At 39.3% G+C, this 26,986-nt stretch overlaps 1 protein-coding gene across 1 annotated transcript in view; it reads left to right on the plus strand.

The window, feature by feature from the left end:
- Positions 1 to 328: 328 nt before the first annotated feature.
- The window catches only part of WDR36 (WD repeat domain 36), a 31,887-nt gene continuing 5,229 nt past the window's right edge, over positions 329 to 26,986 (plus strand). Inside the window, exons 1-22 of the mRNA XM_084225985.1 lie at positions 329 to 500; positions 1,764 to 1,791; positions 4,581 to 4,681; positions 5,160 to 5,277; positions 6,169 to 6,301; positions 7,203 to 7,257; positions 7,790 to 7,922; positions 8,903 to 9,078; positions 9,604 to 9,724; positions 10,557 to 10,622; positions 11,571 to 11,654; positions 13,093 to 13,247; positions 14,383 to 14,497; positions 15,710 to 15,875; positions 16,147 to 16,255; positions 17,004 to 17,083; positions 20,750 to 20,857; positions 22,199 to 22,296; positions 23,346 to 23,488; positions 23,837 to 23,953; positions 24,174 to 24,255; positions 26,401 to 26,588. Of these exons, the coding sequence (XP_084082111.1) occupies positions 354 to 500; positions 1,764 to 1,791; positions 4,581 to 4,681; positions 5,160 to 5,277; positions 6,169 to 6,301; positions 7,203 to 7,257; positions 7,790 to 7,922; positions 8,903 to 9,078; positions 9,604 to 9,724; positions 10,557 to 10,622; positions 11,571 to 11,654; positions 13,093 to 13,247; positions 14,383 to 14,497; positions 15,710 to 15,875; positions 16,147 to 16,255; positions 17,004 to 17,083; positions 20,750 to 20,857; positions 22,199 to 22,296; positions 23,346 to 23,488; positions 23,837 to 23,953; positions 24,174 to 24,255; positions 26,401 to 26,588 (2,523 nt within the window). The 5' untranslated portion in view covers positions 329 to 353. The remainder of the gene's footprint in view (positions 501 to 1,763; positions 1,792 to 4,580; positions 4,682 to 5,159; positions 5,278 to 6,168; positions 6,302 to 7,202; positions 7,258 to 7,789; positions 7,923 to 8,902; positions 9,079 to 9,603; positions 9,725 to 10,556; positions 10,623 to 11,570; positions 11,655 to 13,092; positions 13,248 to 14,382; positions 14,498 to 15,709; positions 15,876 to 16,146; positions 16,256 to 17,003; positions 17,084 to 20,749; positions 20,858 to 22,198; positions 22,297 to 23,345; positions 23,489 to 23,836; positions 23,954 to 24,173; positions 24,256 to 26,400; positions 26,589 to 26,986) is intronic.

The following is a 26,986-nucleotide window of genomic DNA, read 5'->3' on the forward strand; positions in this document are numbered from 1 at the left end:
GGGGGGGACAGCGCGGGGCCACGGGTGACAGCGCGGGGGCAGCAGGGGACAACGCGGGGGCCACGGGTGACAGCGCGGGGGCCACGGGTGACAGCGCGGGGGCGGCGAAACGGGGCGGGTGACAGCGCGGGGGAGGTGGGGGACAGCGCGGGGGAGGTGGGGGACAGCGCGGAGGCGACAGGTGACAGCGCGGGGCCGCGGGTGACAGCGCGGGGCGGCGGAGCGGGGCGGGCGCGGGGCCCCTTTCGGCGGCGCACGGCGGGGCGGGGCGGGGCGGCGGAAGCGGGCGGGCGCTTCCTGCGGGAGGGCGGGCGGATGCGGACACGGACGCGGACGGGGACACGTGCGGAGCGATGGCGCGGGAGGGCGCGGGGCTGTTCGCCGCGTTCCGGGTGCTCGGCCGCTTCAGCGGGCACGTCCCGCACGTCCTGCGCTATCACGGCCGCCACCGCGAATTCTACCTGGCCGTCGCCGTCGGGCGCAGCGTCCACACCTACAATGTGAGTACGCGGCGTCCCGGTCCCCGCTCCTTTTTCCTGGCCTCCTTCCCGCTCCCACCGGCCGTGGTGAGGCCGGGGCCGTGCAGGGAGATCCGCCTCTTCCTCCCCTCCTTCTCCACCCTCGCCGCCGTGATGCGGGAGCGTGTGCGGGGCGCGTCACTCTGCAGCCGGCGGTGACCGGGAAGGAGGGAGGGAGGGACGGAGGGAGAGAGGGAGGGAAGGAGAGAGAGAGAGGGGGGCTGCCGGCTGAACAGGCCGGGAATGAGCTTGTTCAGCCATGTGGGCAGCGCTGGGCGATGCGGCACGACCCATTCTTCGGGAGCGCCCTAGGCACTGAAGCTTCTCCTGCACCACCAGATAAATCAAAGGTCACCTGCTCTGGTGTAGCGTTTGAGGGTTACGTTTCAGGGGCGGAGGGTAGTCAGATCCGATTAAAACTCCGGTATGAAAACGGACCACCATAGCCGAGTTCAGCGAGATGAAAGCCCGTGATACGGACTCGGTTTTTTGCGGTGTAGAATTCCAGACCTCCTAAGGTTGGAAGGGGCCTCTGAAGATCAACCCCCCTGCCAAGGATGGGTCACCTAGCGCAGGTTTCCGAGGAACATGTCTAGGTGGGTTTGGAATGGCTCAGAAGAGGGAGACTCCGTGACTTCCCTGGGCTCAGTCAAAGCATTTTCACTGTATAGGAAACAGTACGCAGAACTGAGCTGAGTACAGTGAACACCAGAGTGCAGACATCAGGGATCCTCCTGTGCTTCTGTGGCGCCTTTTAGCGTTCACTCCTGTCAGTCTTTCACAGCCTGTGAAGTATAGTAGTGATCATCACTGGGCAGAGATGGCTAGCTGTTTACAACTGAAGCAAAAATCTCTGTGAACAGAGATAAAATCAGAATACAGGGTGGTTGTAGTGAAAATAGGGTGGAAGCAGAGGTGATGTGGAAATGAAGGTACCCAAGCTCCTCAGGGTGTCTTAACACGTCCTTAAGTTTCCTGTGCATTAGGGTAAAATACATCAGGAAGTGCAAGGTACTGTTGGTGAGTAGTTGTCTTTTGGCAAATGCATTGTCCTGTTCCTTTTGACCTGCTGTTCTGTGTGTTGTTCAACAGACAGTGTTCTAAACTGCGACGAGTAATCTTCCTGGTTTGTGAAGTATCAAATGCATTGTCTGATCTAGGTTAATGCCTAGAATTTTTAATTTATTTATACCAAATTAATTGCAACCAATCACTAAAAATGCCTTTTTAACATTTTCATTTCAGGTGAAGAAGCTTGGTATTGTTGCTGTGAGTAAGTATTCATAAACTGTTAATTCCTCTATTTTGTTGGGGTGTTTTTTAAACATGTCCGACATCTGCACTTCATTTTCAACTAAAAAACAAGAAAATAAATTGTACTTACTAATATTTAACTGAAATATGTTAAAAGGAGTCTCAGAAATTTAAAATACCAGTTTGAAAATAAGATTGCTGTTGAAACTGAAATTTAGTTTTCTTAGAGACGTACCTTTTGAACCTTCTGTTCTTACCATCTTGTTCTTTCAAAAACACCTCTAAGACCTAAGGATTGCACAGTGAATAAAGCTAAGTTATTAAAAATTTATTGAATTAATTTCAGATCCCTTTTATTGTTGTTTTTGTAATTATTAGAAGGCTCTTATAGGAGGGAAATAATTACATGCAGAAAATAGATGTGGGTGCCTTCAGGGAGTGTTAGGAGTTGGTTGTTCTGGTGGATACAAAGGATGTGAATTGATGGCTTGACATTCACTTGGCCTTTGGTGGCAGAGCACTCTGGCTGTCAGCAGCAGGCCCCACATTCTTCCACACCATCCCCAGCAGCCAGGGTGCTGAGGCAGCCTGCACCCCTAGGATAAGCTTGCAGAGGATGCTGTTTTAGGAGGAGTAGCTGACATCCAGAATGGCAGAGTTTCGGTCCAGGGAGCTGCTGCAAAACACGAATCCTGGGCCAACAGGAGCCTTGCCAAGTCAGGCAAGGACGAGTGCAGAATCCTGCTGCACCTGGGACAGAGCAAGCTGGGACTGACTGGCTCGTGGCATCCTGCTGGGGTGAGGCTGGAGCTGTGCTGGTGCCAGGCTGAACGTGGACAAGGACATGGTAACTGTGAGTAAGGCAGGCTGGATATCAAACCTCATTAGGAGAGCATCCAGCAGATCAGGCAAAGCTCTTCTTGCCCTGCACCTCACGCTGGTGGGGCTGTGCCTGGACTGCAGCACCCTCTTAGTGTGTGTGGTTCTGTGCCTTCCACAGCTCCCCTTTCTCCTGCAGGAGATGTGCTGGGGAGCAGGAAAATGTCAGGACCTACAGCAAGCAATATGAAAAGAGGCATTAGAGTGACTGGGTCTGCTTAGAGCTAAGAAGGGCAAGATTCAGGGTGCCTGAAGAGCAGTGGGATGGGGCTGGATTTGTGCTGGTGGTGGTAGTGGTAGATGGGGCATCAGGGGGCAACACACACAGATTGCAGCCTGAGAGGGTCACAGTGGAGCGGGGGAAAAATGTCCCGAAGAGGTAACTGTGGTACAGCATAGACCTTGAGGAGAACTCCTTCCACAGAAGCATTCAAGACACAGCTGGGCGCAGCTGCAGCTAACCCAGTCTAGTTCTGGTGATAAACTTTGTGAGGAGCTGGTGGCATGTTGACCCAGTTGATTTCCAAAGCTCCTTGTCACTTGACACTTACACGATTCAGAGGGATGCACTCTGTCTTGAAAAGTAGGGGCTTTACTTCTGTGTACCACAAAGTTTTTACAGAGATGTCATATATTAAAAATATTTTCTATTAATGGAGGATCTGTAAATTTGAGGATAAATATCACACAACCAGGACTATATTTAGATCATCAGCCATGCATTTTTTAAGCTGTAAACACATTAACTTTGTTTTCATCTTGCAAAATCATAAAAACTCCCATATTCTGTTCTACAGTGGGCTACATCTTCTTACATACGTAATTATCTAAGCTTTTTGAGAAATTAAGATGTTGACATACAAAATTGTGATTGAAAAAAGTGAATGCTGTGCCTCTCTTTTTATGGTGCTGTTGGTTTGTTGATGTTATGGGGTTGATGCTCTAAACTTTTTAACTTGGGGCTGCCTAAAACTGACTTAGCCTAAGCAGCCTTGCATACAGCTCCTGTGGAGTGCCAGGTGTCTGTACCCTGGCTGTAAGCCTGAGTCACTTCAGAGGTGCTGTGGGAAGATATGTTAAAAAAAATGAAACCTCATGGAGTGCAACCTTCTTTTATGTTCTTATTTTAGTTCCTCCTTTTGAAGCTGTGCTGCAGTACAGCAGAGGGTGCAGTTTTCTTTGTACCTGCTAACAATCCACGGTACAAAGCACCTTTGTGGGAAGGGCTGTGTGACCATGCTAGTTTGTATCATAGGTGCACTCCCACTGTGTTTTTTGACTTGGTGTTTCTCTGCACAAGTGTAAAGTGCTTCAGTAATTTACATTTTTGTATTTCCTTGGATTGAGAGTATTATTCTCTGTAATATTTTTTTCCTTTTTCTGCTATTTGGGACCACATCAGCAGTTTCTCAGTGTGGTCTGGAGCTTTGATTCTTTTACCTTTTGGGCCAGTAAAGTAAATATCCCGATATAAGATACTCTTTCTGAACCATTCATGAGGAGGATTCATTGATCAGGAGATAGTGACCCACTCTTGCACCCAACTCCTAGGCCTGCAGAATAGCTTAACCTAATAGGCATTGCTAATGTTGAGACCTTGATTTATCATCTGTTTTTTCGGCCCTCACAAACCTAATGTCTACCTTTACTTACAGAGATAGTTAGTTCACTGACTTATTTTTAAGTGTTTTTCAAAATAACGACCTAATGTTCTTCCAATCTTATCTTACTTATGATGTTGCTGCTGGTGTAATGTTTTGTAGTAATATTTGCATTCTTATGAGATGAGTCTATTTCTCTAAAATTCAACATGAAGTTTGAACAGAGGGCCTTCTTTGTGGGTCACCATGCCAAAGAAATACACTGTCAAGCTTTCTGTCTCGCTAGGAGCCTGAAACCTGTTTAACTTTTCTCTTGTTTGATCCACAGGTAACACTTTGCCACAGGACATCACATGTTTGGCAGCAGATCGCATGCTGATATTTGCTTCATATGACAATGTTCTCCATGCTTTTGCCAGGAACAAAGAGGTTTCTATTAATTTACTTATTACTCAGTAGTACAAAACAGTTGTATGGTGTCTGTGGTGTCAAGGGAGTTAATTTTCTATGAATGATGATTTCTGTACCTGCAGTTTTAGGGAAACAAGTTGTAAAATGAGGAGTTAAAAGCTTAAACTGGAAGAATGTAAGAGTAAATTCTATAATGCTGAACTGTGTTTTGCATATTAGAATAATTGAGTAGCTATTTAAAGATTTTAAAAATCATCAATTCATGTAGGCTAAATTAATTGAAAATAAATAATTAAAAATACTTAAGTAGTGTTTTTTTTGTGAACAGTTTTAAATATCAGATACAATTATCTCTCTTGCACCTCAAGTTATGTGGCCTTTCTATAAATTTTATTTGAACTTGTTGCTGACATCTTTTAGCTGTCCTCAAGTATTATGTTAACACAATATTCTACCTTAACAGCATATTAGAAGCATTTCTATTTTGAAATTATAGGTGGTTCATACCTATGAAGGCCACAAAGGAAGGATACACCTTCTACAGCCTTTTGGTGATCATGTCATCTCTGTGGATGTTGATAATGTTCTTATTGTTTGGAATATACAGTCAGAAGGTGAGAGATTTTGTTTTTCTTGCTGCTTTATAAAATAGCACTGTTAGACATTCAGTAATTTTTTTAAATGCACACATTCAGAAGCAATTTATTATTGAAAAAGAAAACTCTTAAATGATCATGCTACTTAGTTTGTGATCTGAAGTCCTAATCCTGCAGAAATGCTTCATGAATGGATACTCTACCATGTGCAGAGGCTAAGTAAGATTCTGGGTAGATGTAAAAGAAGAATGATTATATGAAAATTACATTTTAGTGTTCCATTTTCTCGTAAAGGCTGTGATAGAGCAGCTTTGGCATTTTTTCTAGCTCTTGTAATTCCTTGATATCTACCAGACTGGGTACGATTAAATTCTAAGGAATAATCTTTGTGTGTGTATCAGCATCACACACGTGCTGTTGTCAAGTGCTTTGTGGAATTGTGCTTCAGTGCCCCAAACGTGTTTCTTTAGAAAGAATCATTCTTTAGAAAGGTCATTGGTGTGACCAGTGTTGTTCTCTGTGTGCTGGTTGCCGAAAGTGTCTGTAACCAGGCTTTAGAGATTTGGAGTTGCTATAACAAACAAAAGGCATGCTAATCAGATGAGGTGTTTTGCTCGGGCAGGAATCCCTCAGAAAGATATAAATCAGATAAAGATGTGGTGTTGCCAGTATTGTTGTACTGGATAGACTTACTGGGAAAAAATACACCTCCAAGCCAACAGATGTTTACATTGTAAAGAAGTTTGGTCTCTTCTGTTACACATTAACTAATCCTTTAATGTAAGAAAAACCAGTTGCAGGATTTGAAGAGTGAAACATCTATCCTGCTTTTTCATTTGCAAAGGGATGACAAGCCTGCAGATTTGTAGGGGGTAGCTACACTAACGCTGTTTCTTGCTGTTTTTGCAGAAGAATATCTTCAGATAGATTTTGATAAAGCCACTTTTGCAGTTTCTGCACTTCTGCATCCCAGCACCTATCTGAATAAAATTCTTCTTGGGAGTGAACAAGGAACCTTGCAGCTATGGAATATAAGATCTAAGTAAGATTCTTGATACTTTGGCTGTGCTTCATGCTCCAAGTAGTTTGATAGGCAACAAATGATACTGTTAAGTGTGGAATCTTTTACTGACTCCTGGCACAGGTTTTCAGTTGGTATATTTCCAGGAACAAGGAATGCTGCTGCTCCTTGAATGCTGATGCCTTTCAGGTTGTTTGTTGTAAGAGTAATCTCCTTGCAAAATGTCAGGGGTTGTTCAGGAATTTTTGGTTTTTTTTAATTCCTTGGAATCACATACCTTTCACATGAAAGATTTTGAAATAATAGTAAAAACATGTTCAGGCCTCCTGCCTCCCATCTTCCAAGTTTGACTTTTTTGGTTGTTGTGGGTCCAAGGAAGTGCTGGCAGGTAGAGTAGAGGTAATTACTAGCATTTGAGCCTTAGATTCAGGTAAGAGATGCATAGGCATGCAGTTGTCTCTGAGCATGTCCCAGTAAGTAGATCATCATCCATAATGTCAGTATTTCATTCCTACCATGAGCAGCTGCTTTTCTAAATCATGAAAGTTACAGGTACCTTGAGCTTCATTGCCTGTTAATGTTCATACTGCAAATGTTAAGTCAGCCTGCATCAATCAGTGTTTTGTTCTCCTAACTCAGCTTGCCATGATATCACAGATACTTCTTTTTTTCATGCATTCATGGCATATAGTTATATCAGTGTTGTGGTATTAATACACAACCACGCCTTTTCAATAAAATTTAGCCATAAGTTTCATTTTTAACCTTACTTCTTAGTATCCCTGGCTTTTTTTTTTAATCTGACTTAAAAGAACAGAAGGCTGATGTACTTTTCTGTATAAGTACCTATAAAGCAACAACTGTGTCATGGAAAATCCCCAAGGGTTAATTGATTTATGGGTTTTTTATGTTTTTTTTACAGCAAACTCTTGTACTCGTTTCCAGGATGGGGCTTAGCAGTCACAACTCTTGAACAAGTTAGTATTTTTTGTTTTCTTTTCATATGTAACTGGTGAAGAACAGCAGGCGAAATATTGTTGTTTAAAATACCATCAGTAAAGATGGTGTGTATTCTCCCAGGTAATTGTAGTAACCCTCTCTTGACTGAAGATTTATTATCTGCTCTTGCTCTATTCCTAGTTCTGTTGCATTTGGCATCTTATCTGTTTTGTGTTCATCATATCTACAGTCTTCACTGAATGATGTCATGAAATCACAGAGTCTTCAAGGTGCATGTGTATCATGAAGCTTCATGACACTGATAGATTTTTTGCCAAATTTGTTTTGCTTCGCAGTTCGATAAAATGTAGATTTTGTTGATTCAGTAGAAGACTATGTAATGTATTTGCTATAATATTTTTAGATATAAAAGTAAGTTAAAACTTACCAGTAGCATTGATGACAGCTGGTGGGAATGGTCAGAGCTGTATAAAAGGATAAAACTCACAAAAGCTCTGTTTTTCGCAGTAGTCCCAGCTTCTGGAAACAGAATTTTTTCATTTCTTGCAGGCTCCAGCAGTGGATGTTGTTGCTGTCGGCCTTGTATCTGGTCATATCATTGTACATAATATTAAGTTTGATGAAACTCTGATGAAGTTTCAGCAGGACTGGGGTCCCATCACAGCAATATCTTTTCGTACAGGTAAGTCCTTGTGTTTTTAGTGAAAATATGTATGAAAGCACTAACACTAATGAAATGGAGGAAAACACTTTGTGATAAAACATTTAGAATCAGATTTGTGCTGAGTTTCAGTTTTCAAAGTCTGAAGGTAGTCTAGAAAAGCTAGCAATAAGTGAGATCATGCATTTTCATCATGCTGGCTGTTTTATAGCATTTTCTTGTGTTCTTATTGCATAGAAAGTGATATACAGTATACTTGAAAATAAGTTTGATGCCAGTGAGCCAAGAGTTAACACAGTACACAGTTGTCAGAGGTATTGTGATCAGGACATCCTGCTTTAGTGTCCATGCCTACTGTTCAGCAGTGTCTTTTCCCCCCAGTGTTAGAATGTTAGTAGTTGGGTAAATACTGAGTGGATGTTACTGGGGAATCTTGACTTGTATTCACAGCTTTTTCTTGTCGAACAAACGTGTCCTAATTATTAAAGCTAGTTACTTTAATATTGATCCTACCTACAGAGCTGTTGATACTGAATCTAATCTCTCATTTGAATAATCTTGCGAATCTTAACAGCACATAGATTGAGCGCAGACCCTGTTGAGGAGGAGTGATACTGGGGAAAATTGTGGAAAGACTTGTGAGAAGCAGAAAGAGAGCTTTTTGTGTCAGTACCTATTGTGTTTTCAAGCAGAATCTCTAGCTCTGATTGCTAGAGATTGCTGGATTTAGAAAGTCACTGATTGCTGGATTTAGAGATTTTATTGTTCTCTGATATGAAAAAGTAATATTTTTTTTAATCAGTGAGTTTTGTTTCTTTTCTGATGGACATACTGCAATATTTCTGTTAAAACCAGTACTATTTCTAGCCTCAACTTGAGATTTCTTTCACCTTGTGGTTATAGACTTGTTTAGCATCAGTTTTAAGATGTGACAAGACAGTAGGGATGAGCTGAATGTCAATAAGCAAACCTTTCAAACTTTTTTTTTTTTTTTTGAGCAGATGGACACCCAATAATGGCAGCTGGTAGCCCAGTTGGACACATTGCTTTGTGGGATCTAGAAGAGAAGAAGCTGATGTGTCAGATGCAAGATGCCCATTCCACAGCAATAGCTGGCATGACATTTGTCCCTGGAGAGCCACTTCTTATTACTAATGGTGCTGATAATGCTCTGCGGGTGAGTTACAATCTCTGCTGCTCTCTGAAACCAACACAACAAAACTCAAGTTGCTGGTCTGAGTTGGACTGTAGTGGACTGTAATTTAAAGACTGTAATTTAATGTGGACTGTAATTTAATTTGCTGCTATGATGTCCTTGCTTCATTTACTGCTTTGTAGTACCCTTGAAGAACAAAGCTTTGGATCCACATTTCCAGAACCACACTTTATATCCCAGTATTCTCTTAAATCTTGATCCGTTTTGATGATGTTTTGGACCATAAGCAGTTGCTGCTGATAAAAGTCCCTTCTGGTGCATGTCTTCTGATGCCACTAGGCTTTTGTGGAAGGGCAGAATGAACAGCAGGAAACAAATAAGGTGATGTGATGGAAACTTCAAAGTGTGAGGGTTAAGGCTGAAAGCCAGTGTGTGAAGTTGGCTGCACCAGCTCTCAGATAAACGTGTTCTGCTGACAAGAGGTGCAACTATTGGCAAGGCAGTGTTTATCAGCCTGGGTTTTTTTCTGCTTATTTTGGGGTGCAGGTTTGGATTTTTGATGGGCCTGGTGGTACAGGTCGTGTACTGAGAAGCCGAATGGGACACAGTGCCCCACCAACAAAAATCAGATACCACGGGCAAAACGGAGAGCAAATCCTTAGTGCAGGTATGGATCTCCATTCTTCTTCAGTCTGGTTTCCTGCTGTGATAGAAAAAACATCCAGAGCTAAGTATCTTTGTTTTATTAATGCACCAGATTATATTTCAAGTGTTGTATAATGTGTTTATGAAACACAGTAAGTAGCTAACATAAACAGCATAATTTATTACTGTAACGAAGTGGTGTTTCACTAGAGTTTTCCTACTCTAGTAGGGAGCTAGTGTTTCCCTAGGGTAACACATCAGCGAGCTGAAGAGTACTTGAAAGCAGAATAGCAAAGGAGCTACTCTTATCATCCATATTTTTATATTTGATGAATAAAAATGGTTTATATTTGATGATTAAAAATGGTTTTGTTGTCTTCTGAGCACGTATTAGCTGGTCAGAAAGAAACCTGTAACAACCCAAAAAATTTGGTTGTGGCAGGGGAAAAATTATGCATTTAGTAACTAATTTTTAGTAACTACTTTTTCCACTAGTTTGATCAAGTTTTGTGGCTTGCACTGTCTTTATAATATATTGCAGCATACTGGTATCTGTAATATGTATTTTCAAGGTTGCTTTTTACTAAGATAATAATCTAAAAGTGTAAAAATGCATAAGTGACTGTCCTTCCTTAGAAACTAGAATATATAAAAAGACCCCTTAGGAGAGGGAAGTGCCAGACCAGACCATGTTTAACCCCAGAACACTTAGGTGATAGGACCAGAATTTTTAGTAAATACCTTATGACAGTGTTTGAAGTTGCTTATTCCTTACCTTTTAATTTTCTTGCTCAAATAGCTTATGAGTAAAGTTGATTTTTGCCTTTCACTGCTCTGTGCTTATACTTTCTTAGGTCAAGATGGAACATTGCAATCTTTTTCAACTGTGCATGAAAAGTTCAATAAAAGTTTAGGACGTGGTAAGTATCTCAGTCAAACATGGGTGAAAAGAAGGCCAGAAAAGCATTTATGTAAACATTAGTCAGGCCTTACTTTCACTTCAAATGTTACATGAAACCTAATCACCTTATTCTGCAAACTGTTCTATAAAACCTAGTCACCTTATTCTGCAAACTCAGTCCTTCCTGCAATAAGTGTACTCTCATATTTGATTATACTTTGGAAGAGATTTCTGATCCTGGCAGTGCATGTTACTTCACTGTGGGGAATACTGTGCATGATTTTTGTGTTAAAAATGTATAAACAGTAGCTGACATTTCAGCATATGTAATTGCAGCTTTTTACCCTGTTTCCATTCTGCTCAATTAACTAAATTATTGGCCAATTCCTATTTCTTGGCTTGAGTTCTTTTGATTCATTGTAGAGTTTGACTTAGACACAACTTGCACACCATGCCATGGCTTAGGAACAATTTCATTTGGGAGAGGAAGGATCAGAAAGATGAAAATAATTCTTTGTTTTAACTATCTGTCCATGTTGTTATATATGTATTTGGACCTGTTTAAAAAGATGCATAAAAATGAATTTGGGCACAAATTTGAAATCAAGATTCTTTGGTTGCTGAAAGGTCTGGGTGCTGTTTATTGCTATGTCTATAGGACCATGTTTTCAGCTGTGATGGGGGAACCTTTGCCTCAGGATTTCAGCACAAGATCCTGGAACAAGGAGATTGTGTAGTGAATTCTCATCTGTGAATGTAAAGCCCTGGTGATTTGCTCAGCATTTTGTGAATTTTAACAGAGTCTGTTAGTGTTCTTAGCTCTACAAACCTAGGGAACAGGGATTTGTTAATTTAGGCCAAGTGTTTCTCAATTTAAAAGGAGCTTTGCATTTTGTTAACAGTCCATTTTAAACCATTATTATCAGTTCTGGCAATGAGACTGGGACTCTTAATGTCTATTTTTAAGGTTCAATTAATAAAAAGAAATCAAAGAAGAAAGGCCTTAAGCTGGATACGATGGCACTTCCACCAATTACAGCCTTTGCTTCAGGTGAGTGGTCCTTGACATAGGTTACAAATTAAATGTGAATATATTATCTTCATGTATTAATTTCAGTTTTTAACCCTCAAAACACTATTGTTTTGGAAGCACATGCTATATCTACATTATTCTGTGGCCTTTCACGAGCTACTGAGTGACAGTTAAAAATTGCATTTGACTTGCTAAGCTGTTCCAATATCTCAAAAAGGGCATTTTATGTTAAATCATCCTTATCTGGCTCTTGGCTTGAAAATCTCCTGCATGGGAACCAAAATCTTCAGATGTACGTATTATTTCAGGCTGCAGAACCAGCGGCTAGGTGGAGGAGGATCTTTGTCAGCTGAGGACAGCTTTGTCAGCTGTTACACTTACAGTTGGTTTTGAGTCCTCAGTACACTTATTTGAGTCATTTGTTAAAGCTGAATTTCGAGTAATCCGTTCATTTGTAATTCAGTATGCAAATAATGAATCTAACTTTTTTAGACAGAATTACAATTATCTTTGTTTCATCAAAATGTGCTTCTTTGAATTAATGGCCTCCTCTTCAGACTTGAAATCTCTTTTGTCAGAAGTGTAGGTATTTTCTCTTCTGAGGATGTTTTATTGTTTCCTATGTTGAAAGATCTGGATTTACAATTTTGGGGAGCCATTTGACTTCTGTGGTATAGACTGTCTCATGTGTCTCTCACGTGTATATTTTTAAGATTTATATTTAAAATTAATTAATTTTAAAATTAATATTAGAGCTGCCTGTATTTGAAGACTTAAAGCCTCCACTTATTTAAGTACATTTTAGAGTTGCTTTTGTTCTCTTTGTTCAGTTAAATGAACCAGTTTGTATCTTGTTTTATCTTTTAAGTTCTAGAAATAGCTAGTTTCAAGCTCTCAATTTTTTTAAATTTCCAGGGGGAAAAAAAAGTCCAATTTGCTCATTATTTAGATCTCCATATATCATATTTGACTACAAAGTTTTGATAGTGAGCTTTTGATAAACAATTTTCCTGGAAACACAAAAGAAGTATCTTGCTATGTGAAGCAGATGTAGCTCTTAAACCTGACATTGTCTGGTGGCTGCTGCTGCTTCAACAGCTGAGGAAGAAGTTAAAGACACTCAGCTGGAAATGTGTACAGATTGAGCAGTCTAAACCATTTAAACCAGTTTAAAACATTTACACTGAAATCTGCATTTCAATCCACAGAGGTTAAAATGTGCAAAGACACAAAGTGTAACATACAGAACAATGTTTGAGGTTTTGTTTTAACATTTTATTTGCACTAAACATGTACAGCTGTGTGCCCAGTGCTATCTCTGAGTGGTAGCCTTTTGAGCGTGCAGCAAGAACACTAAATATGAACTGTTCTGTCCAAAGGTACTTTAAAATATCAGGAGAGCTGAAGTTTGACTTTGGAATTACTGTTTCTAAAAGGACTCTGTGTTACCTTGCAGAGGTGGCACATCAGAGTGACTGGGATGGTATTGTTGCCTGCCATCAGGGGTATATAACCTGTACAACCTGGAACTATCAGAAAACCTCCATGGGAGCTCACAAGCTGAGGCCAGAAGAATTCAGCAAACACAAACCTATTGACATATATGCAACAGTAAGTTTATTTAGGATTAGATTTCTTCAGATTCTCACTGTGTGCTATTTTGATTCCTGTTGGTACAGAAGTAATGCTTAGAATGAAAAAGTACGGTCTAGATGTGTTTTAGTTGCTTGCAGAATGCTTTCTGCCAGCTCATTGTGTCCAGGGAGCTGGTTTGTAATGCTTATGGTCTTACAAAATTCTTTTTCCCTAAACATTGAGGTTAAATGCACTTACTTTCTGGCTCAGAGAGGTGGTTGGTCACAGCAATGTAGATTTTATTCTGTCACAGCAATATAGATTTGTCTCTATGCCTGTGCTGATTAACTTACTCGGAGAATGCAGATTGATGAAGATTCTGGGCTTTTTTTGGCATTACAGGGAAATGTATTTTCAAATTGCAAGAAGGATATTATGTCAAAAATGCTTTAGGACTTGAGCTGGACACTATTGTGTCAAACACACAGTGAAGGGGATACAAATGTTTGCTGAGGTTTACCAGCTTTTTTAAGGAGGAATTGCTGAGGCACCCCTCATTTATTAGGGGTTCATGCAACTCCTGTGTCTTGTGGTACATGGATTTTTGACATTTTGTGTAGTAGTTAGGTGTCAGATAAATTAAATTGTAAATATCCAGTTTTCTTTTGACTGCTGGATTCTTTGCACTGTATCTTTCCAAAGACATCTAGACCATTATTTCTTTGTTTCTTCCTATTTGAACTCTCTGTGACCTCACCCTAATTTGGGTGGGTACCTTGGTAACATTGAAAGAGGCATGCAGTTGCCACGCTTACAGTTTGTCTTAAGGACAGATTTTGTGGCAGTCTTTATTACTTAGTTTACAGTGCTGATACCTATGGCTTCTGATGGATTTCACTAAGCTAGGATTTCATTATCTTTCACAAACATGCATTGCCATATTTATTACATGTTGACTATTTGTTCATTTTAAGAGCTTCTCCCTCTGCTTTCTTGAGATGTAATTTGTTTGTTTTGTGCAGGTTTCCCCAAAAACGTGTTAGTGTTTTGTATTCCCGATATTCTGTGTACTTCTAACAACTTCACAAATTGACAGACACCTAAAGAAAGGTTTTCATAGGTGCTTTGTGTTGTTGATTTCATTTTTATTTTCTTTTTCTTCCCTTGAAAGGCAGTTGACATTACCTCGTGTGGTAACTTCGCTGTAATTGGGATGTCTACTGGACAGGTGGATGTGTACAACATGCAGTCTGGCATTCACAGAGGGCATTATGGCAAAGAAACAGGTAAGAGCTCCTAAACTTCCAGAACACTGGCACTTAACAGAACAGCAGTCATCTCGTGTTCTGTCATCACGAAAATTCAGCACAGGTTCTGAGTTGACTTTGGGATGCATTTCAGTTTTTCTATTTATGCTGCCCTGTCCTATCTTGCAGTCAGAAACCTGACTTGAAGGATAGGATCCTTGATAATTTTAACAGCTCTGATGTTAACATATCCTTGGTTTTATTTAAAACAAAATTGTCAGTTCCCACAATGATTGGCACTTAAATGAGATGCTCTGTCCTCCACTCTTTTTGACACAGTCACATTTCCAGTATTTGGCTTCTTGTTTTATAGGGTTCCATCTCCTAGATAAATTTCCCCATCTGTTTTGTGACCTCTGCTTAGAAATGGAAGGAAAATTGAAGTCCTAAGCAAGTCCAGCTCTTTGCATATGGTGTTATTTTTAATTACCCATCTGCAAATTTAGGACATAATGTGACTGTGCCCTGACATTTCCTTTAGAGTTGCATACACATATATTTAATGTATATCCCACATACTCTTATACATGTTTTTTGGGCACTAATGATCTGAATTTTTATGTGTTAGAAACAAGAAAGAGTCCTGCTGAGCCCTTAAGGTTACTGGATTTCTAAAAGCCATCTAGCTTAGCAAACATGAAGTGGTCTCTTTATAAAATCGTTGGTTTATAGTGGGATGAATTTTCTACTTTTGCTTACTGGCTAGTAGCCCTAGGTATGTATTAAGAAATAAAATTGATCCAAAACTGGAGGAGCTATGTCTTATCTTTACCCTGCAGTGTGAAGTAGCTTTGGAAAGCTCCCAGACTTTGTGCCTGAACTGAAGCTGTAAATTTTGTCTGGAGTGGTAGCTCCTCTTGGAGGCATCCCTTAAGTGATTCAAAAATCTCTCAAATCTCACAATCACAAAAAGTTCCCCAAACTGAAAGGAGAAATAAGAACTAACACTCATCTTCAACTGCACTTCTTACTTGTATTCTGAGTGTTTACTTGAAATCCATGTGGTTTCTGTAGAGATAAAAAAAACTTAGAATGCTGGAGCATCTTGCTAAGTGCCTTTCAAATTGTCACATGCTTGCTGATCATTCATTGTAGTCAGGCAAAGATGAACAAAATAGTGTTTGGCACTCAGCTGATTTCTGTGCTAAGTTTAAATTCTGAAGTAATGCTCTTTTTTCTCTTGATTTGCAGCACATGAAGGGGCCATTAGAGGGGTAGCTGTGGATGGATTGAACCAGCTGGTAATCACAGCTGGTAGTGAAGGATTAATTAAATTTTGGAAATTCAAAATGAAAGATCTGGTTTATTCCACTGAACTTTCTTCTTCTCCAAGTGGAATTCTGCTTCACAGAGACAGGTAAGAAGTTATTTCGTGTGTACAGTGCTTGGTGAACATACTTCTCTAGAATGACAACCAGTGTTCTTAACTAGAATATCTTAGAATTTGTACTTCTAATGCTTTGAAATACAACTGACTAGTAGACAGAGGATGACAGAACATTTCATTAGACTGAAGGAATGTAAGACTTGTTATTTTTAGGATAAAAGATACCTGGAGCAATGTTAGGATGTTTTTATTTTTCGTCTCTTGAGTATTCACTCTCATGTGTGTTGATGTTTCTTGGCAGTGGTATTCTGGGAATTGCCTTTGATGACTTCACTATTAGTGCTTTGGATATAGAAACCAGGAAGATTGTCAGGACATTCTCAGGACACCATGGACGGATTAATGACATGGTAATTGTTAACTCATTTCCTGTAGCAGGGGCCATACACAGATACCTAACAGATTTTACAGCTGGTGGATTCCTCTGCATGTATTAAATCATTGAACAGTAAAGCTGTGGTTCAGCTCCACAGCACTTTTAGCCACATTAGTTTGGAAATGTAAAGTGGTCAAATTGCCATCTCTTTTTTAATGGGATTTGAGTATAACTTTTGGCTATAACAACAAGCTGATTTGGGGATCAAACAAAACAAAGCACTGGGAATAATGAAAACTGCATTGAGGAGTAAAACTCAGCTGAAATGCAAAGAAATTATATCAGCTGTGTATGTAAAAAAGATGAGCAAACTGAAAACAGATCTGAGATTATGTAGCACATTTATTTATTTACATCTTATGTAATAGTTAATTGTAGCATTCATTGGAATGGTTTTAAGTTTCAAATTTATTTATAAATGCTAATGAAATAGTATTTACTTGACTTACTCATCTTTAGGGTTAGAAATAGGTTTCTACCATCAACATAAAAGTGAGGACTGAAGTGCTGTGACTAACAGTGAGATACATCATGTGTTTTATGTTTGAGCCTGTTCTTAAAAAGCTTCTGGTTTTGTTCTTCACTTCCACTAGTGTTATTGTCAGTTTTGGCTTATGGCCGTACCATTTCACCTGGGTTTTAGGGAGCATTTTGATCTTGGCAGAGCCTGCTGTGGGGACTGGCTGACTGGTTGTGCCATTAAATTGACTGTTTTATTGTAGACTTTCAGTCCTGATGGTCGTTGGCTGATAACTTCATCAATGGACTGTTCCATTAAGACTTGGGACCTTCCCTCTGGATGGTGAGTCAATTCTAAAACATGCAGCAGAAGAAATAATCCCCTTTCTGATAAATGGCAGAAAGCTTTCTGGCTTGATTATCTGTCACCAGATGTGACAGTCAAAGCTGCACATGATAAAATAATTCTGCCCACTACTTTAATTGTGTTCAGTGCCAGCAATGCGTGTCTTTTTCTGGGTCTGCAGAATAACACTGTCCTGGAGATCTGTTGATGACACCTGGAGTTTCCATGTACTCTGAATGAGTGTGAATTTGTTCTTTGTCTGGAAGCAGCACTGTAATCTAAAGGGCAAGAGATTGCTTAAGATGAATTGCAAGGTGTTCAGAGGATCAGTGGTTGGAGTTGGAAGCAAAGATCCAGTCCAGCTATCTTGATGTGGAAAGGAGCTTTTCTCACTACATCAGGTTACTCAGAGCCCCAGCTTAGCCTCGAACACCTCCAGGACTGGGCCATGCACTGCTTGTTTATGCAACCTGTTCCAGTGCCTCAACCACCCTCATAATAAGAAAATTCTGCCCTACATCCCATCTAAACCCACGGCCTTTCAGTTCAAAGCTGCTGCCCTTTGTTCTGTCACCATGGGCCCTGTTAAAAAGTCTCTCTGAGTCTTCCTTCTAAGCTCCCCTTTAAGTATTGAGAGGCCACAAGGTTGTCTCCCCCAGAGCCTTCTGTTCTCCAGGGTGAAGAACACCGCAGCTCTCTCATTTTCCTCATAGGAAATGTGTTCCAGGCCTTGAGTCATTTTCCTGGAGCTGCTCTAACTTCATGTGTCTTGTGCTGGGGGCCCCAGAGCTGGATGCAGTGCAGTGCTGGATCCAGCTGGTTTTGTAAAGAGAAGCCTGTTTTCACTTACATTCATTTTAACAACACAACGTGGCTTTGCATCAGTGATACTTTTCATTTGTTTGTACTTGCAACTGCCAAAAATACTCTTTTGTGATCCTCCGTGAGTAGTCTTCTCCCAGAATTAAGTTTGGCTGAGAAGTAGGCAAGTACACACAAGAAGTTCAGGAGCCCAGGAAAAAAACAGGCTGAGAAGTAACTTTGCGTTCTGCCAGTGCATTCCTTCAGCAGCATATCAGATTTTTATTTATTTATTTATTTATTTATTTTTTAATTTAAGGTAGTGCTGTGCAGCGTGCAGCTCTGGTGGTTGTGCCTGGAACTGAAAGGTTTCAGTTTGGTTGATTATTTCTGCTGACAGAATTTGGTAAATAATTTTGTATACTAATAATTTTGTAAAAGTTCTCATTTTACTACCAGAAGTGCATTGCATCTCAACAAACTATTGGCCTGTTCTTGCAGGAGGAGAGCCACTAGTCTAAAATAGGACAGGATGGATATTACATGTCTTTTTTCCAATATAGATGGGAAGGAAATTAGCACTGATCTTCATCTTTCTAGCACTCTTTCCCTTGCAAAGTAACATGCCTACAAAAAATTGCAGCATTAACTAATATCAGTTTCTTCTGGTTTTCATTTCTTCAATAACCTAATACTCTACAATAAGAATCTATTTATAATGTTTTTAAAAGCAGTCTCACAGTGGTTCTCTTTGACATGTAAAAAATAATTAAATATTTTGTCTCTTGTCTCTGAAATCAGGCCAAGCTGAAATCTAGGCAGGTAAATGACAAACCCTGGTTTTAAATGTAATTAGGTTAAATTATTCTTTCAGTGTGTAAAGGCAAGGTTTTCCCATAGCTATAGGCAGAGGAGTGTATTGAAAAGGAGGAACAACTTTTAATAAATGACTTGATGCTTGCTTTACCTCTGTGGCTCATAAATAGAGAAAACATCTCATGGACTGTGTATTCTAAAGCCTCAGCTTTGGTATTGTTCTTATAAAAATATGGAGAACATGTTTCTAGAATCTAACATTACAAAAATTACCAACTGACTTTAATAAATGGCCTGACATCTATTAACTGGACATCTGTTTTTTCTTGGGAGTGGTGCTTAACTGTCCATATGTAATGCAGTGCAGGTCTTCCTAGTGTGTGTTTTTAACACAGAACTTTTTTAAAAGTGGGGAAAAATGACAACTTTGTGTACAGAAAGTTACAAGCAGGAGCCCAGGCCTTATGCCTATATTTCTTTCTGCTGTGCAGCTTGCATAGACAAATTGAGGAATCAGGGGTATGAGCTGACTGTTCATGGATGAAGTAGTTGAGAAAAACCAGAGGAGACCTGTTAAGCATGAGCTCAGCATTCTGCTTTCCATTGTTGCAGTTTTGCAGTGTAGGCAGGAACATAAGGGCCTTCAGCCCCAAGGCAGGATTCATTTAGCTTTTTGTGTAAAAAATACAAGAGTGTCTTATTTCCTCTAGTAGATTGATCTCTCCTTCCCCCAAGCCAGTAATTTTAATCATTATGTAAGTTCAGTAAGTAGAAAAACTTAATTTCTTGATAAATTTGTTTTGGAGCTCTTTGTGGTTGATTTATTGAACAGAATTTCTCAGGTAAGGATTGTCATAAAAAGATGGATTTGAAACTAGGAGAAAGTTTTTAGGGTAAATTTTTCTCACCATTGTGCACTGTGTACAAAATGTATCTGATAAAAGTTTGGGATTTATGGGTTTAGTATTTATATATTTTATATTGAATGTGATGAATGATTTTTCTCTGACCTGAGATTTGCAGCATCTGTCTAAGAACATGCATAGGGAGTAAAACACTCCAGGGGAAAAAGGCTTTTGTTTTTGACATGCTCTCTCAAACCATCACAGGAGTGCTCAGTAGCTAAGAAAATATGTGCCCACAAGATTTTGTGTTTTAAACTTCTGTGTTATATCAATATTTTTTCTATGGTTAGTGAACAGCACAGGGCTGTAAAGCTGTAAACAAGAACAAAGTATTCACACTTTGTTCTTTTTGTTTCTCTTGGTGAACTAGTTGTCAAATTAAACTTTAACTTAAAATATAAAGTGACTGAAATTTGTATTTCAGCAAGAGACAAGCAATGCTGTCAAGCTGGGCTTGAGTGGAAGTCTGCTAGAGAGTGCATCATCCAGAACTTAAATGTCTCTTTGTTAAAATAGTTGCATGATAACATGTTACTATAGTGTTATTATAGTTATATTTTAACTTTGTTTTTACATGGTATTTTTTCAATTTTATGCAAACATGAAGAAAATGATCAAGGAATGGTTTATCAGGCTGAAGATATGGTAATGCCAAAACTGCTGCAGATAATCAAACTTCACATTGTACAGTTTTATTTTATTTATTATTTATTTTATTTATTTATTATTTATTTTATTTTAGTGCTAGTATTAACCAGGTGTACATGAAGTGTGCTGAGAGCAGGAATTGTCAGTCTGAGCAGCTGGGGCTAAATGGAAATTCAGAATTTATGGCCAGTAGAAGTTTTGTTAGGCATAAGGACTTGACTGCTTCATCACATATTCTCCAGGTGCAGATGTCTAAGGAGGCATCAGCTTTATCTGATTTTAGAATATTTTGTAGAGACAAGGGGTTTGAACAGCACAGTGCTGTTCACTTGCTTAATTTATATAATGTATTTGGATTTTTCTGCTACCCTGATTTGTGTCCATACTTCTTGTGGCCTGCTTGCATTCAGCTGTAATTCAGATGTGTACGGATAAATAAGTTTATCTTGTTGATAATTTCTCTGGTTTTTTGTTTGTTTTTTTTTCTCCATAGTCTCATAGATTGTTTTTTGGTAGACTCTGCAGCTGTGAGCCTTACTATGTCCCCTACAGGAGATTTTCTGGCTTCAGCACATGTGGATGATCTTGGAATTTATTTGTGGTGAGTATGTAATCTGTTTCTACTTAGAATTTAGGATGGGACAGAGTTCTTTTAATCACCTTTATTGCAAATGGAGAATTACCCTGTGAAGTATCATCTCCAGTGTTTTGTGTTCGCTGGTTCTAATTAGGACAGGTGTTCTATATTTCTCTGATTTCTAAGTCATGAAATTTCCACAGTTAAATTTCTTATTCATATAGTTTAAACTATCTCTTTTTTCTGAATGTTTCTTACTCTTAAGAGTTCCTGTTATTCCATTCGTAAAGCTTTTCCTAGACTCCATTCCCCCCTCTGCTTTGGAATATCTTTTCTCAAATAGTGCTTCTTTCTGAAGTGCTTTTCTTGTCCTGCTGTACGGTGTTGTCTCAAACTTCTGAGCAGTATAGGAAAGTTGAGATTATTTCTCTGCATTAGTGATAAATGAAGACAGAAGTAAAATGTGGTTTTGTTCTCTTTCCTCCTGATACAGCTTAAAAATAAATGGCTGTTCAGGTTCAGTGCTGAAGTAACACACTGTTAAAATGGCTTGGGTCTTTTTCCCATTTAGCTGACAGATGATTTCAGGGTTTATAGGTTGCTGTAGTTTTGTCTGAGGAACGTTCAGTTGTTGGGCCTTCCTGTGGTTTAGTGAAAGTGCTTTCTTGTGAATAACAACAGATGTTTTTACCTAGCCCTAGTTTATATTGACAAAAGAAGCAATTTGCCACAATTATTTGTGTGCATGTTTCAAACCTGAAGAAAATTTTCTAAGAGTATTACCCTAAAATCCTGTGACAGCAGAATGAATAATTTATATTTGCATAATGTGTTCAGCCTGGAGAAGGCTCTGGGGAGACTTTGCAGCCTAAGGGGGCTCCAGGAGGGCTGGGGAGGGGCTTTGGACGTGGGCCTGGAGTGACAGGAAAAGGGGGAATGGCTTCAAACTTAAGAAGATAGATGTACATTACAGATGGAAAAAGAAATGCTGGATTGTGAGGGTGGTGGAACACTGGCACAGGTAAATACTCTTTTTGGCCATCAGTTATTGCCCCTCTCCTGGGCACACTTTTGTGTTTAGTTCGGGGCCCTCACTTCAAGAAGAACATTGAGGTCCTGCAGCCTATTATTATGTTCTTATTATATTGGCAGTAATACTTGAACATTTATATTTCAGATATTCAGGTGAGTCTATTGCCACACTTCATTTCCTGCTTATCTGGTAGATGAGGAGAGCTCATCTTGAATAGAGCCTGGTGAATTGCCATGCTGCAGCAGTATTAGACTGCAGTACAAATTATGCCTGAAGTACTTGTTCCCATTCATCTGGAGATGGCTTTTAAAATGCCTGTCTTGTTTTTTCAGGTCAAACCGTTCTTTGTATTCACTCGTGTCATTACGGCCCCTTCCTGCAGATTATGAACCATCTTTGGTGGCACTCCCCAGCGCCTGCCCCATGCAAGGTAACCCTCAGATCAAAGTGCTTTTTGTTTTTCCCTTGCAGCTTGCTCCCCTCCTTGTATGCCACAGGTTCCTTGTGAATATCTTGTTGGCATGAGAACTGGCCTCAGCTGACCTGGCGTGTGCCTGTGCCCAAGGAAAGAAAGACCTAAGTGGAATTTTTTGGTGAATTAGTAGAAGTGATTGTGCATCAGAAGTCCTCTAGGTGGAGATCTTGTCTGCCCAAGTTTGGAATGCCTGCATTTGCATCTCCATCTGGAGGAGAAGCACACCTAGCTGCTGGCCACTAGAAGAGCAAGCACCTGCTTGCTCTACGGACCCAAACTGGGGAGACAGGAATTCATCCCAGAGCTTTGAATGTTTTTGTCCTGAAAGCTTTAATCCACTTTGTGTCTTCAGCAAGTGTAAAGTTCCTGTTCAGATGCTAAGGGCTGCTCATTGTTTTAGCCAAGTAATATTTTACAAAAAGAAAGGAAAGCAGACAAGTTTGGTCAAGATCAGACAGGAAATGAAGAGAAAATCGAGTGACTGATATTATAACTTTTCTTGTGGGACGTTGTGCTTTAATGTTGAGCTTTTCTTCATTTTTATGTCCCACTCCAGTCATATTATGAAGAGGTTGTGATGAGGTAGTGAATATGGTGCAAGGATCTAAATGCAAGGATTTCACAGCTTTATAATGTAGAACTAAAATTACTGTGTATATATTTATTCAGAAAGAGCAACAGATTACTGTCAAAATTTTGTTTTCTTTAATAAATCTGTGAACTGCTTTTATATAACTTCAGTCAAAGTGGACAAATATCGGTCATTAAAAATTTATTTCTTAAATTCTACATCTTAGCTATAATCTTTTAAAATTATTAATTATTTCATAAGCCTAATATAGGTTGTTTCTGTAGCTTTTTAGCTCAATGTTATGTTAGCACCTGTGTCTATAACTATTATGCATTTGTTATTCAAAAATTGCAAAAAAAAAAAGTGTTGGGCTTGATTTTTTAAAAAATGGGTGTGGAGTATGAATGTTCATAAAAGATATCTGTTTCTCAAGATGTGGATGTGTCAGGAGACGAAGAGCCATGTGATGAAATGATAGAATATGTCTCACCTGAGCAATTGGGAGAGCAGCTGGTGACCCTTTCCTTGTTACCGGAATCAAGGTGGAAAAATCTCCTCAACCTTGATATTATCAAGGTACTGAAACTGCAAAAAATAGCATACATCCATATATTTGCCCTGTTTATACAAAATGCATTACCTGCTTATGGAACTTGAGCCTGCTTTTCAAGTGTTTTTCAAGATTTTGCACTAGAAGTCTATGTGATGCTTTTCACAGTTCCTGGGATTTGGGACAGGGGCTGTTTTTCTGCTGAATAGTACCTTCATGATTAGTGGTAAAGGATTTTACTTGTATATTTACTTTTCAGTTAGTTTTTAAGAGTTTTCATAATATATTTATAAAGGAAACTCCTGACAAACAAAATATTCCCACATGGTCTTACTATGATGATAATGATTCTAATTCAAATATCTAATCAACAGAAAAAAAATAAACCAAGAGAGCCACCAAAGGTTCCAAAGTCAGCACCTTTTTTCATCCCAACACTTCCTGGTCTCATACCCCGATACATTCCACCAGAGGAGGAAAATGATACACAGGTAAAGACAAGAATCATGTAATTGTGTTTATGTAGTGTACTTTAAAAGAAATCTCAAATGTTGGGTTAAAATCGCAAGACTTTAAAGAACCAGTTTTTACTCTTTGTATTATTGCTTTATTTCTCAAAGTCTTATTTTCTCAATAGAAAAATAATGTAATTGAGTTGTCAAAATGGGTTTTGCATATTCATGGACACACTGCTGTGCTCTTGTGGTCTAGTCAAAGGTGGTAAATCTTGGGATACTGGCGCAGAAATCTGATTTCTACATTCATCTTGAAGAAGCCCTGAGCACCAATGAATGTAAGTTAATGAAATATTTCACTAAAAATGTTGATGCTGCTTTTATTTTGATACATAGGTGATTTCTAAAGTCAGAATTGTAACAGATGTGAGAGAAAAAATACTCATAGTACAGTATAATACCTAATACACAGATAGCCACACTAGAACAAAGATCCATTGGTACTGCAGCTTGTCTGCAGCATGGAACCCAATTCTGGCTAAAACCCTGATGGAGAAAGAGGTTTGGGTTCCTAAGATCATTCACCTGTTTTGAAAACTGATGATATCACCTAGAAAAGGTGCTATGCATTATTTCTGGGGAAAGGAAGGAAAAAGGAAATGATGGATTTGGAACAGTCCTATTTGAAAGGAATAGTCTGGTGATTCACTGAAACATGAAAAGCATAATGTGCCTAGCAAATTCTCCTTTCAAGGGTTACTCCACCAGGCAGTGAACTTACAGTGTTAATTCATTGCCTTCTAATTTAAAGCATAGGAAGAAATAAATGTTACAAAAATAAGGTGTTGGATTTCTTTGAGCATTCAGTATATTTTGAAATCTAATCACTTAAACAACCTGCGGAATGCACCAGCTGTTTTTCACGTTTTTCTTGTGATGCTACACAATCATTGAAACTCAGATTTTTTTAAATTGTGCTAATATATCCCACTTGGAAATGTAAACGGACAGTGGCTTGTCCACAGAGCAGTTCTGTGAGGAATTCTTCTACCCCTGCTTAAACTCTCTTGAGATGACTGCCTTACTCAAGCACACTTAAAATGTTTTGTGTGCAGAACTTCATTATCTGTCACAAACAAGGGGTGTTCTTCTGCCTCACTTGTAGTATTTCGATTGGCAGTGTTCTGTTGAAGTGCCTCAGAGCCGCTCAGAAGAGGTGAATGTTTAAAAACCTTGTGGAGCTGGCTCTGCCAGGGAGCAAGTGCACTCTTGGACACGTGGACCTGCCTCAGCCACCTCTGCTCTAAGGCAGGTGTGCCCCAGGTCTGTGCCACAGCCACGATCCAGGAGCCCGGCGATCCCGGCTGCTGATGGATGGGGAGCATGGCTCTTTGCTTTCAGCCATCTCTTGTAAACGTGACTGGACCATGCAAATTGGGAGAATCCTGCTAGAAACCATGCTGGCTTACTGTTGGGGTGGAAACAGGGCTTCACACCTCGGGTCAGGTGTGAAGGTTGAGCACAGATTGAGCTGCAGCCTTTTCCGTGTTGTTGGTGTATCAACCTCACAACATGTTGCATGCTTCGTTTGTTTAATGTCATAAAAAAGCTATTTAATGCATCTGTTTAGTACTGTTAAAATCAGTTATATTCAGGACTAACTAATTATTTTTTTAGGAATCAAATATTGGCTTATACCACCTGAGGAATATTAACCAATGCCTAATACCATTAGTTACCATGAAGTTGGTCTTAGCAACTTCTTAGCAAAAGAAATATTAATCGCATATGTTTTTAAAATGTTATAACTATCAGTTGCATTTTTACAACCAAACATATTTTTGCTGCTTCCTTTTTAAAGCAAATACTTGGAATCCTCATAGGTCATCAGGTAGGATGGTAGAAGTCCTGAGAAGGAACAGTTATGAAGAGGAAGAAAGTTTGTAAATTGCGTGTATTTCTACTGTGAAAAAGATTTTCCTGTAGTACCCTCCAGGCGTTCACTTAACAAAAGTAATAATTTTGTTAGATGCACCAGAAGGTGTCTCGTTTTGTTTAATGTCAGCTAGAGTAAAGATGCCTAGTAAAAATAGTTCTCTCCATCTTTCAGAGTATATTCACAGTTAACAGCTCAAATTCTCAATTATATACATTCTTCCTTCCAAGAGATGTGAAATGACAGTGTTATGTGGTTAATTAGAAATTTTGTTTAACTTAGAAGACAGAAGGGGGGGAAAATTGAAACAAATACAAAGATGTAACTTGTATTATTCAATTACAAATAAAGTGAATCTGTATTTTTAGTATGTGGTGGGACAGTAAATTAAAGACAGGGAGACATTTTGTTGAAAACAAAAATGTAAGGAAACAGTAAAAACTTGAAATTCAGAGTCACTGCTTAAGAATTTTAGAGTAAGCCTGTCTTGTGAAGGATCTGTTTTGCAGATATTGCTGACATTGTGTTCCCCAATGTTCTAACACAGATAGAGCTCCACTTGACTTACTGAAAAGCTTGGGACCATCTAATATTGAGGTGGAGCTGCGGGGTTTGGCCCCTGAAGGTGGGGGCTCAATGGAGGTGATGCTGAGCTTTCTGAGAATGATTGGGATGATGCTGAACAAGAAGTACAACTTTGAACTCGCTCAGGCATACCTGGCACTGTTTTTAAAGGTAACAATTTTCTTACGAAATTTACTTTAGTCCTATTTAAAATAACAGTTATACTGTAAAAAGGTATAAATTGTCTGCTCGAATTATCTGAAGTGATTTTGGTTGAGAATGGTTTTAAAACGTCCAACTGAATATTTTGGAAGATTTGGCAACTCATTTGGTGACAATCAAGAAAAACTTGCAAAATAAAAGGTGTTATGAAGGGGGCCCTGCCAGGCAGGTTTTGGTTTTGTATTCCTTACTTAGAATTGGTTTTATTTTTTTTGTAACATTCCTAACTTCTTAGTAGTTGTTAATTGTTAAGCTAAGGTATGCTATGTCTTAAGTAAGCAAAGAATTTAGCACACAATGGTTGGGAAATAAATTAGACATTTTGTTGGATTTATCACTAGACTTTG

The sequence above is a fragment of the Fringilla coelebs genome (genome assembly GCF_963513975.1).
Source record: "Fringilla coelebs genome assembly, chromosome: Z".
NCBI classification, from domain to species: Eukaryota; Metazoa; Chordata; class Aves; order Passeriformes; family Fringillidae; genus Fringilla; species Fringilla coelebs.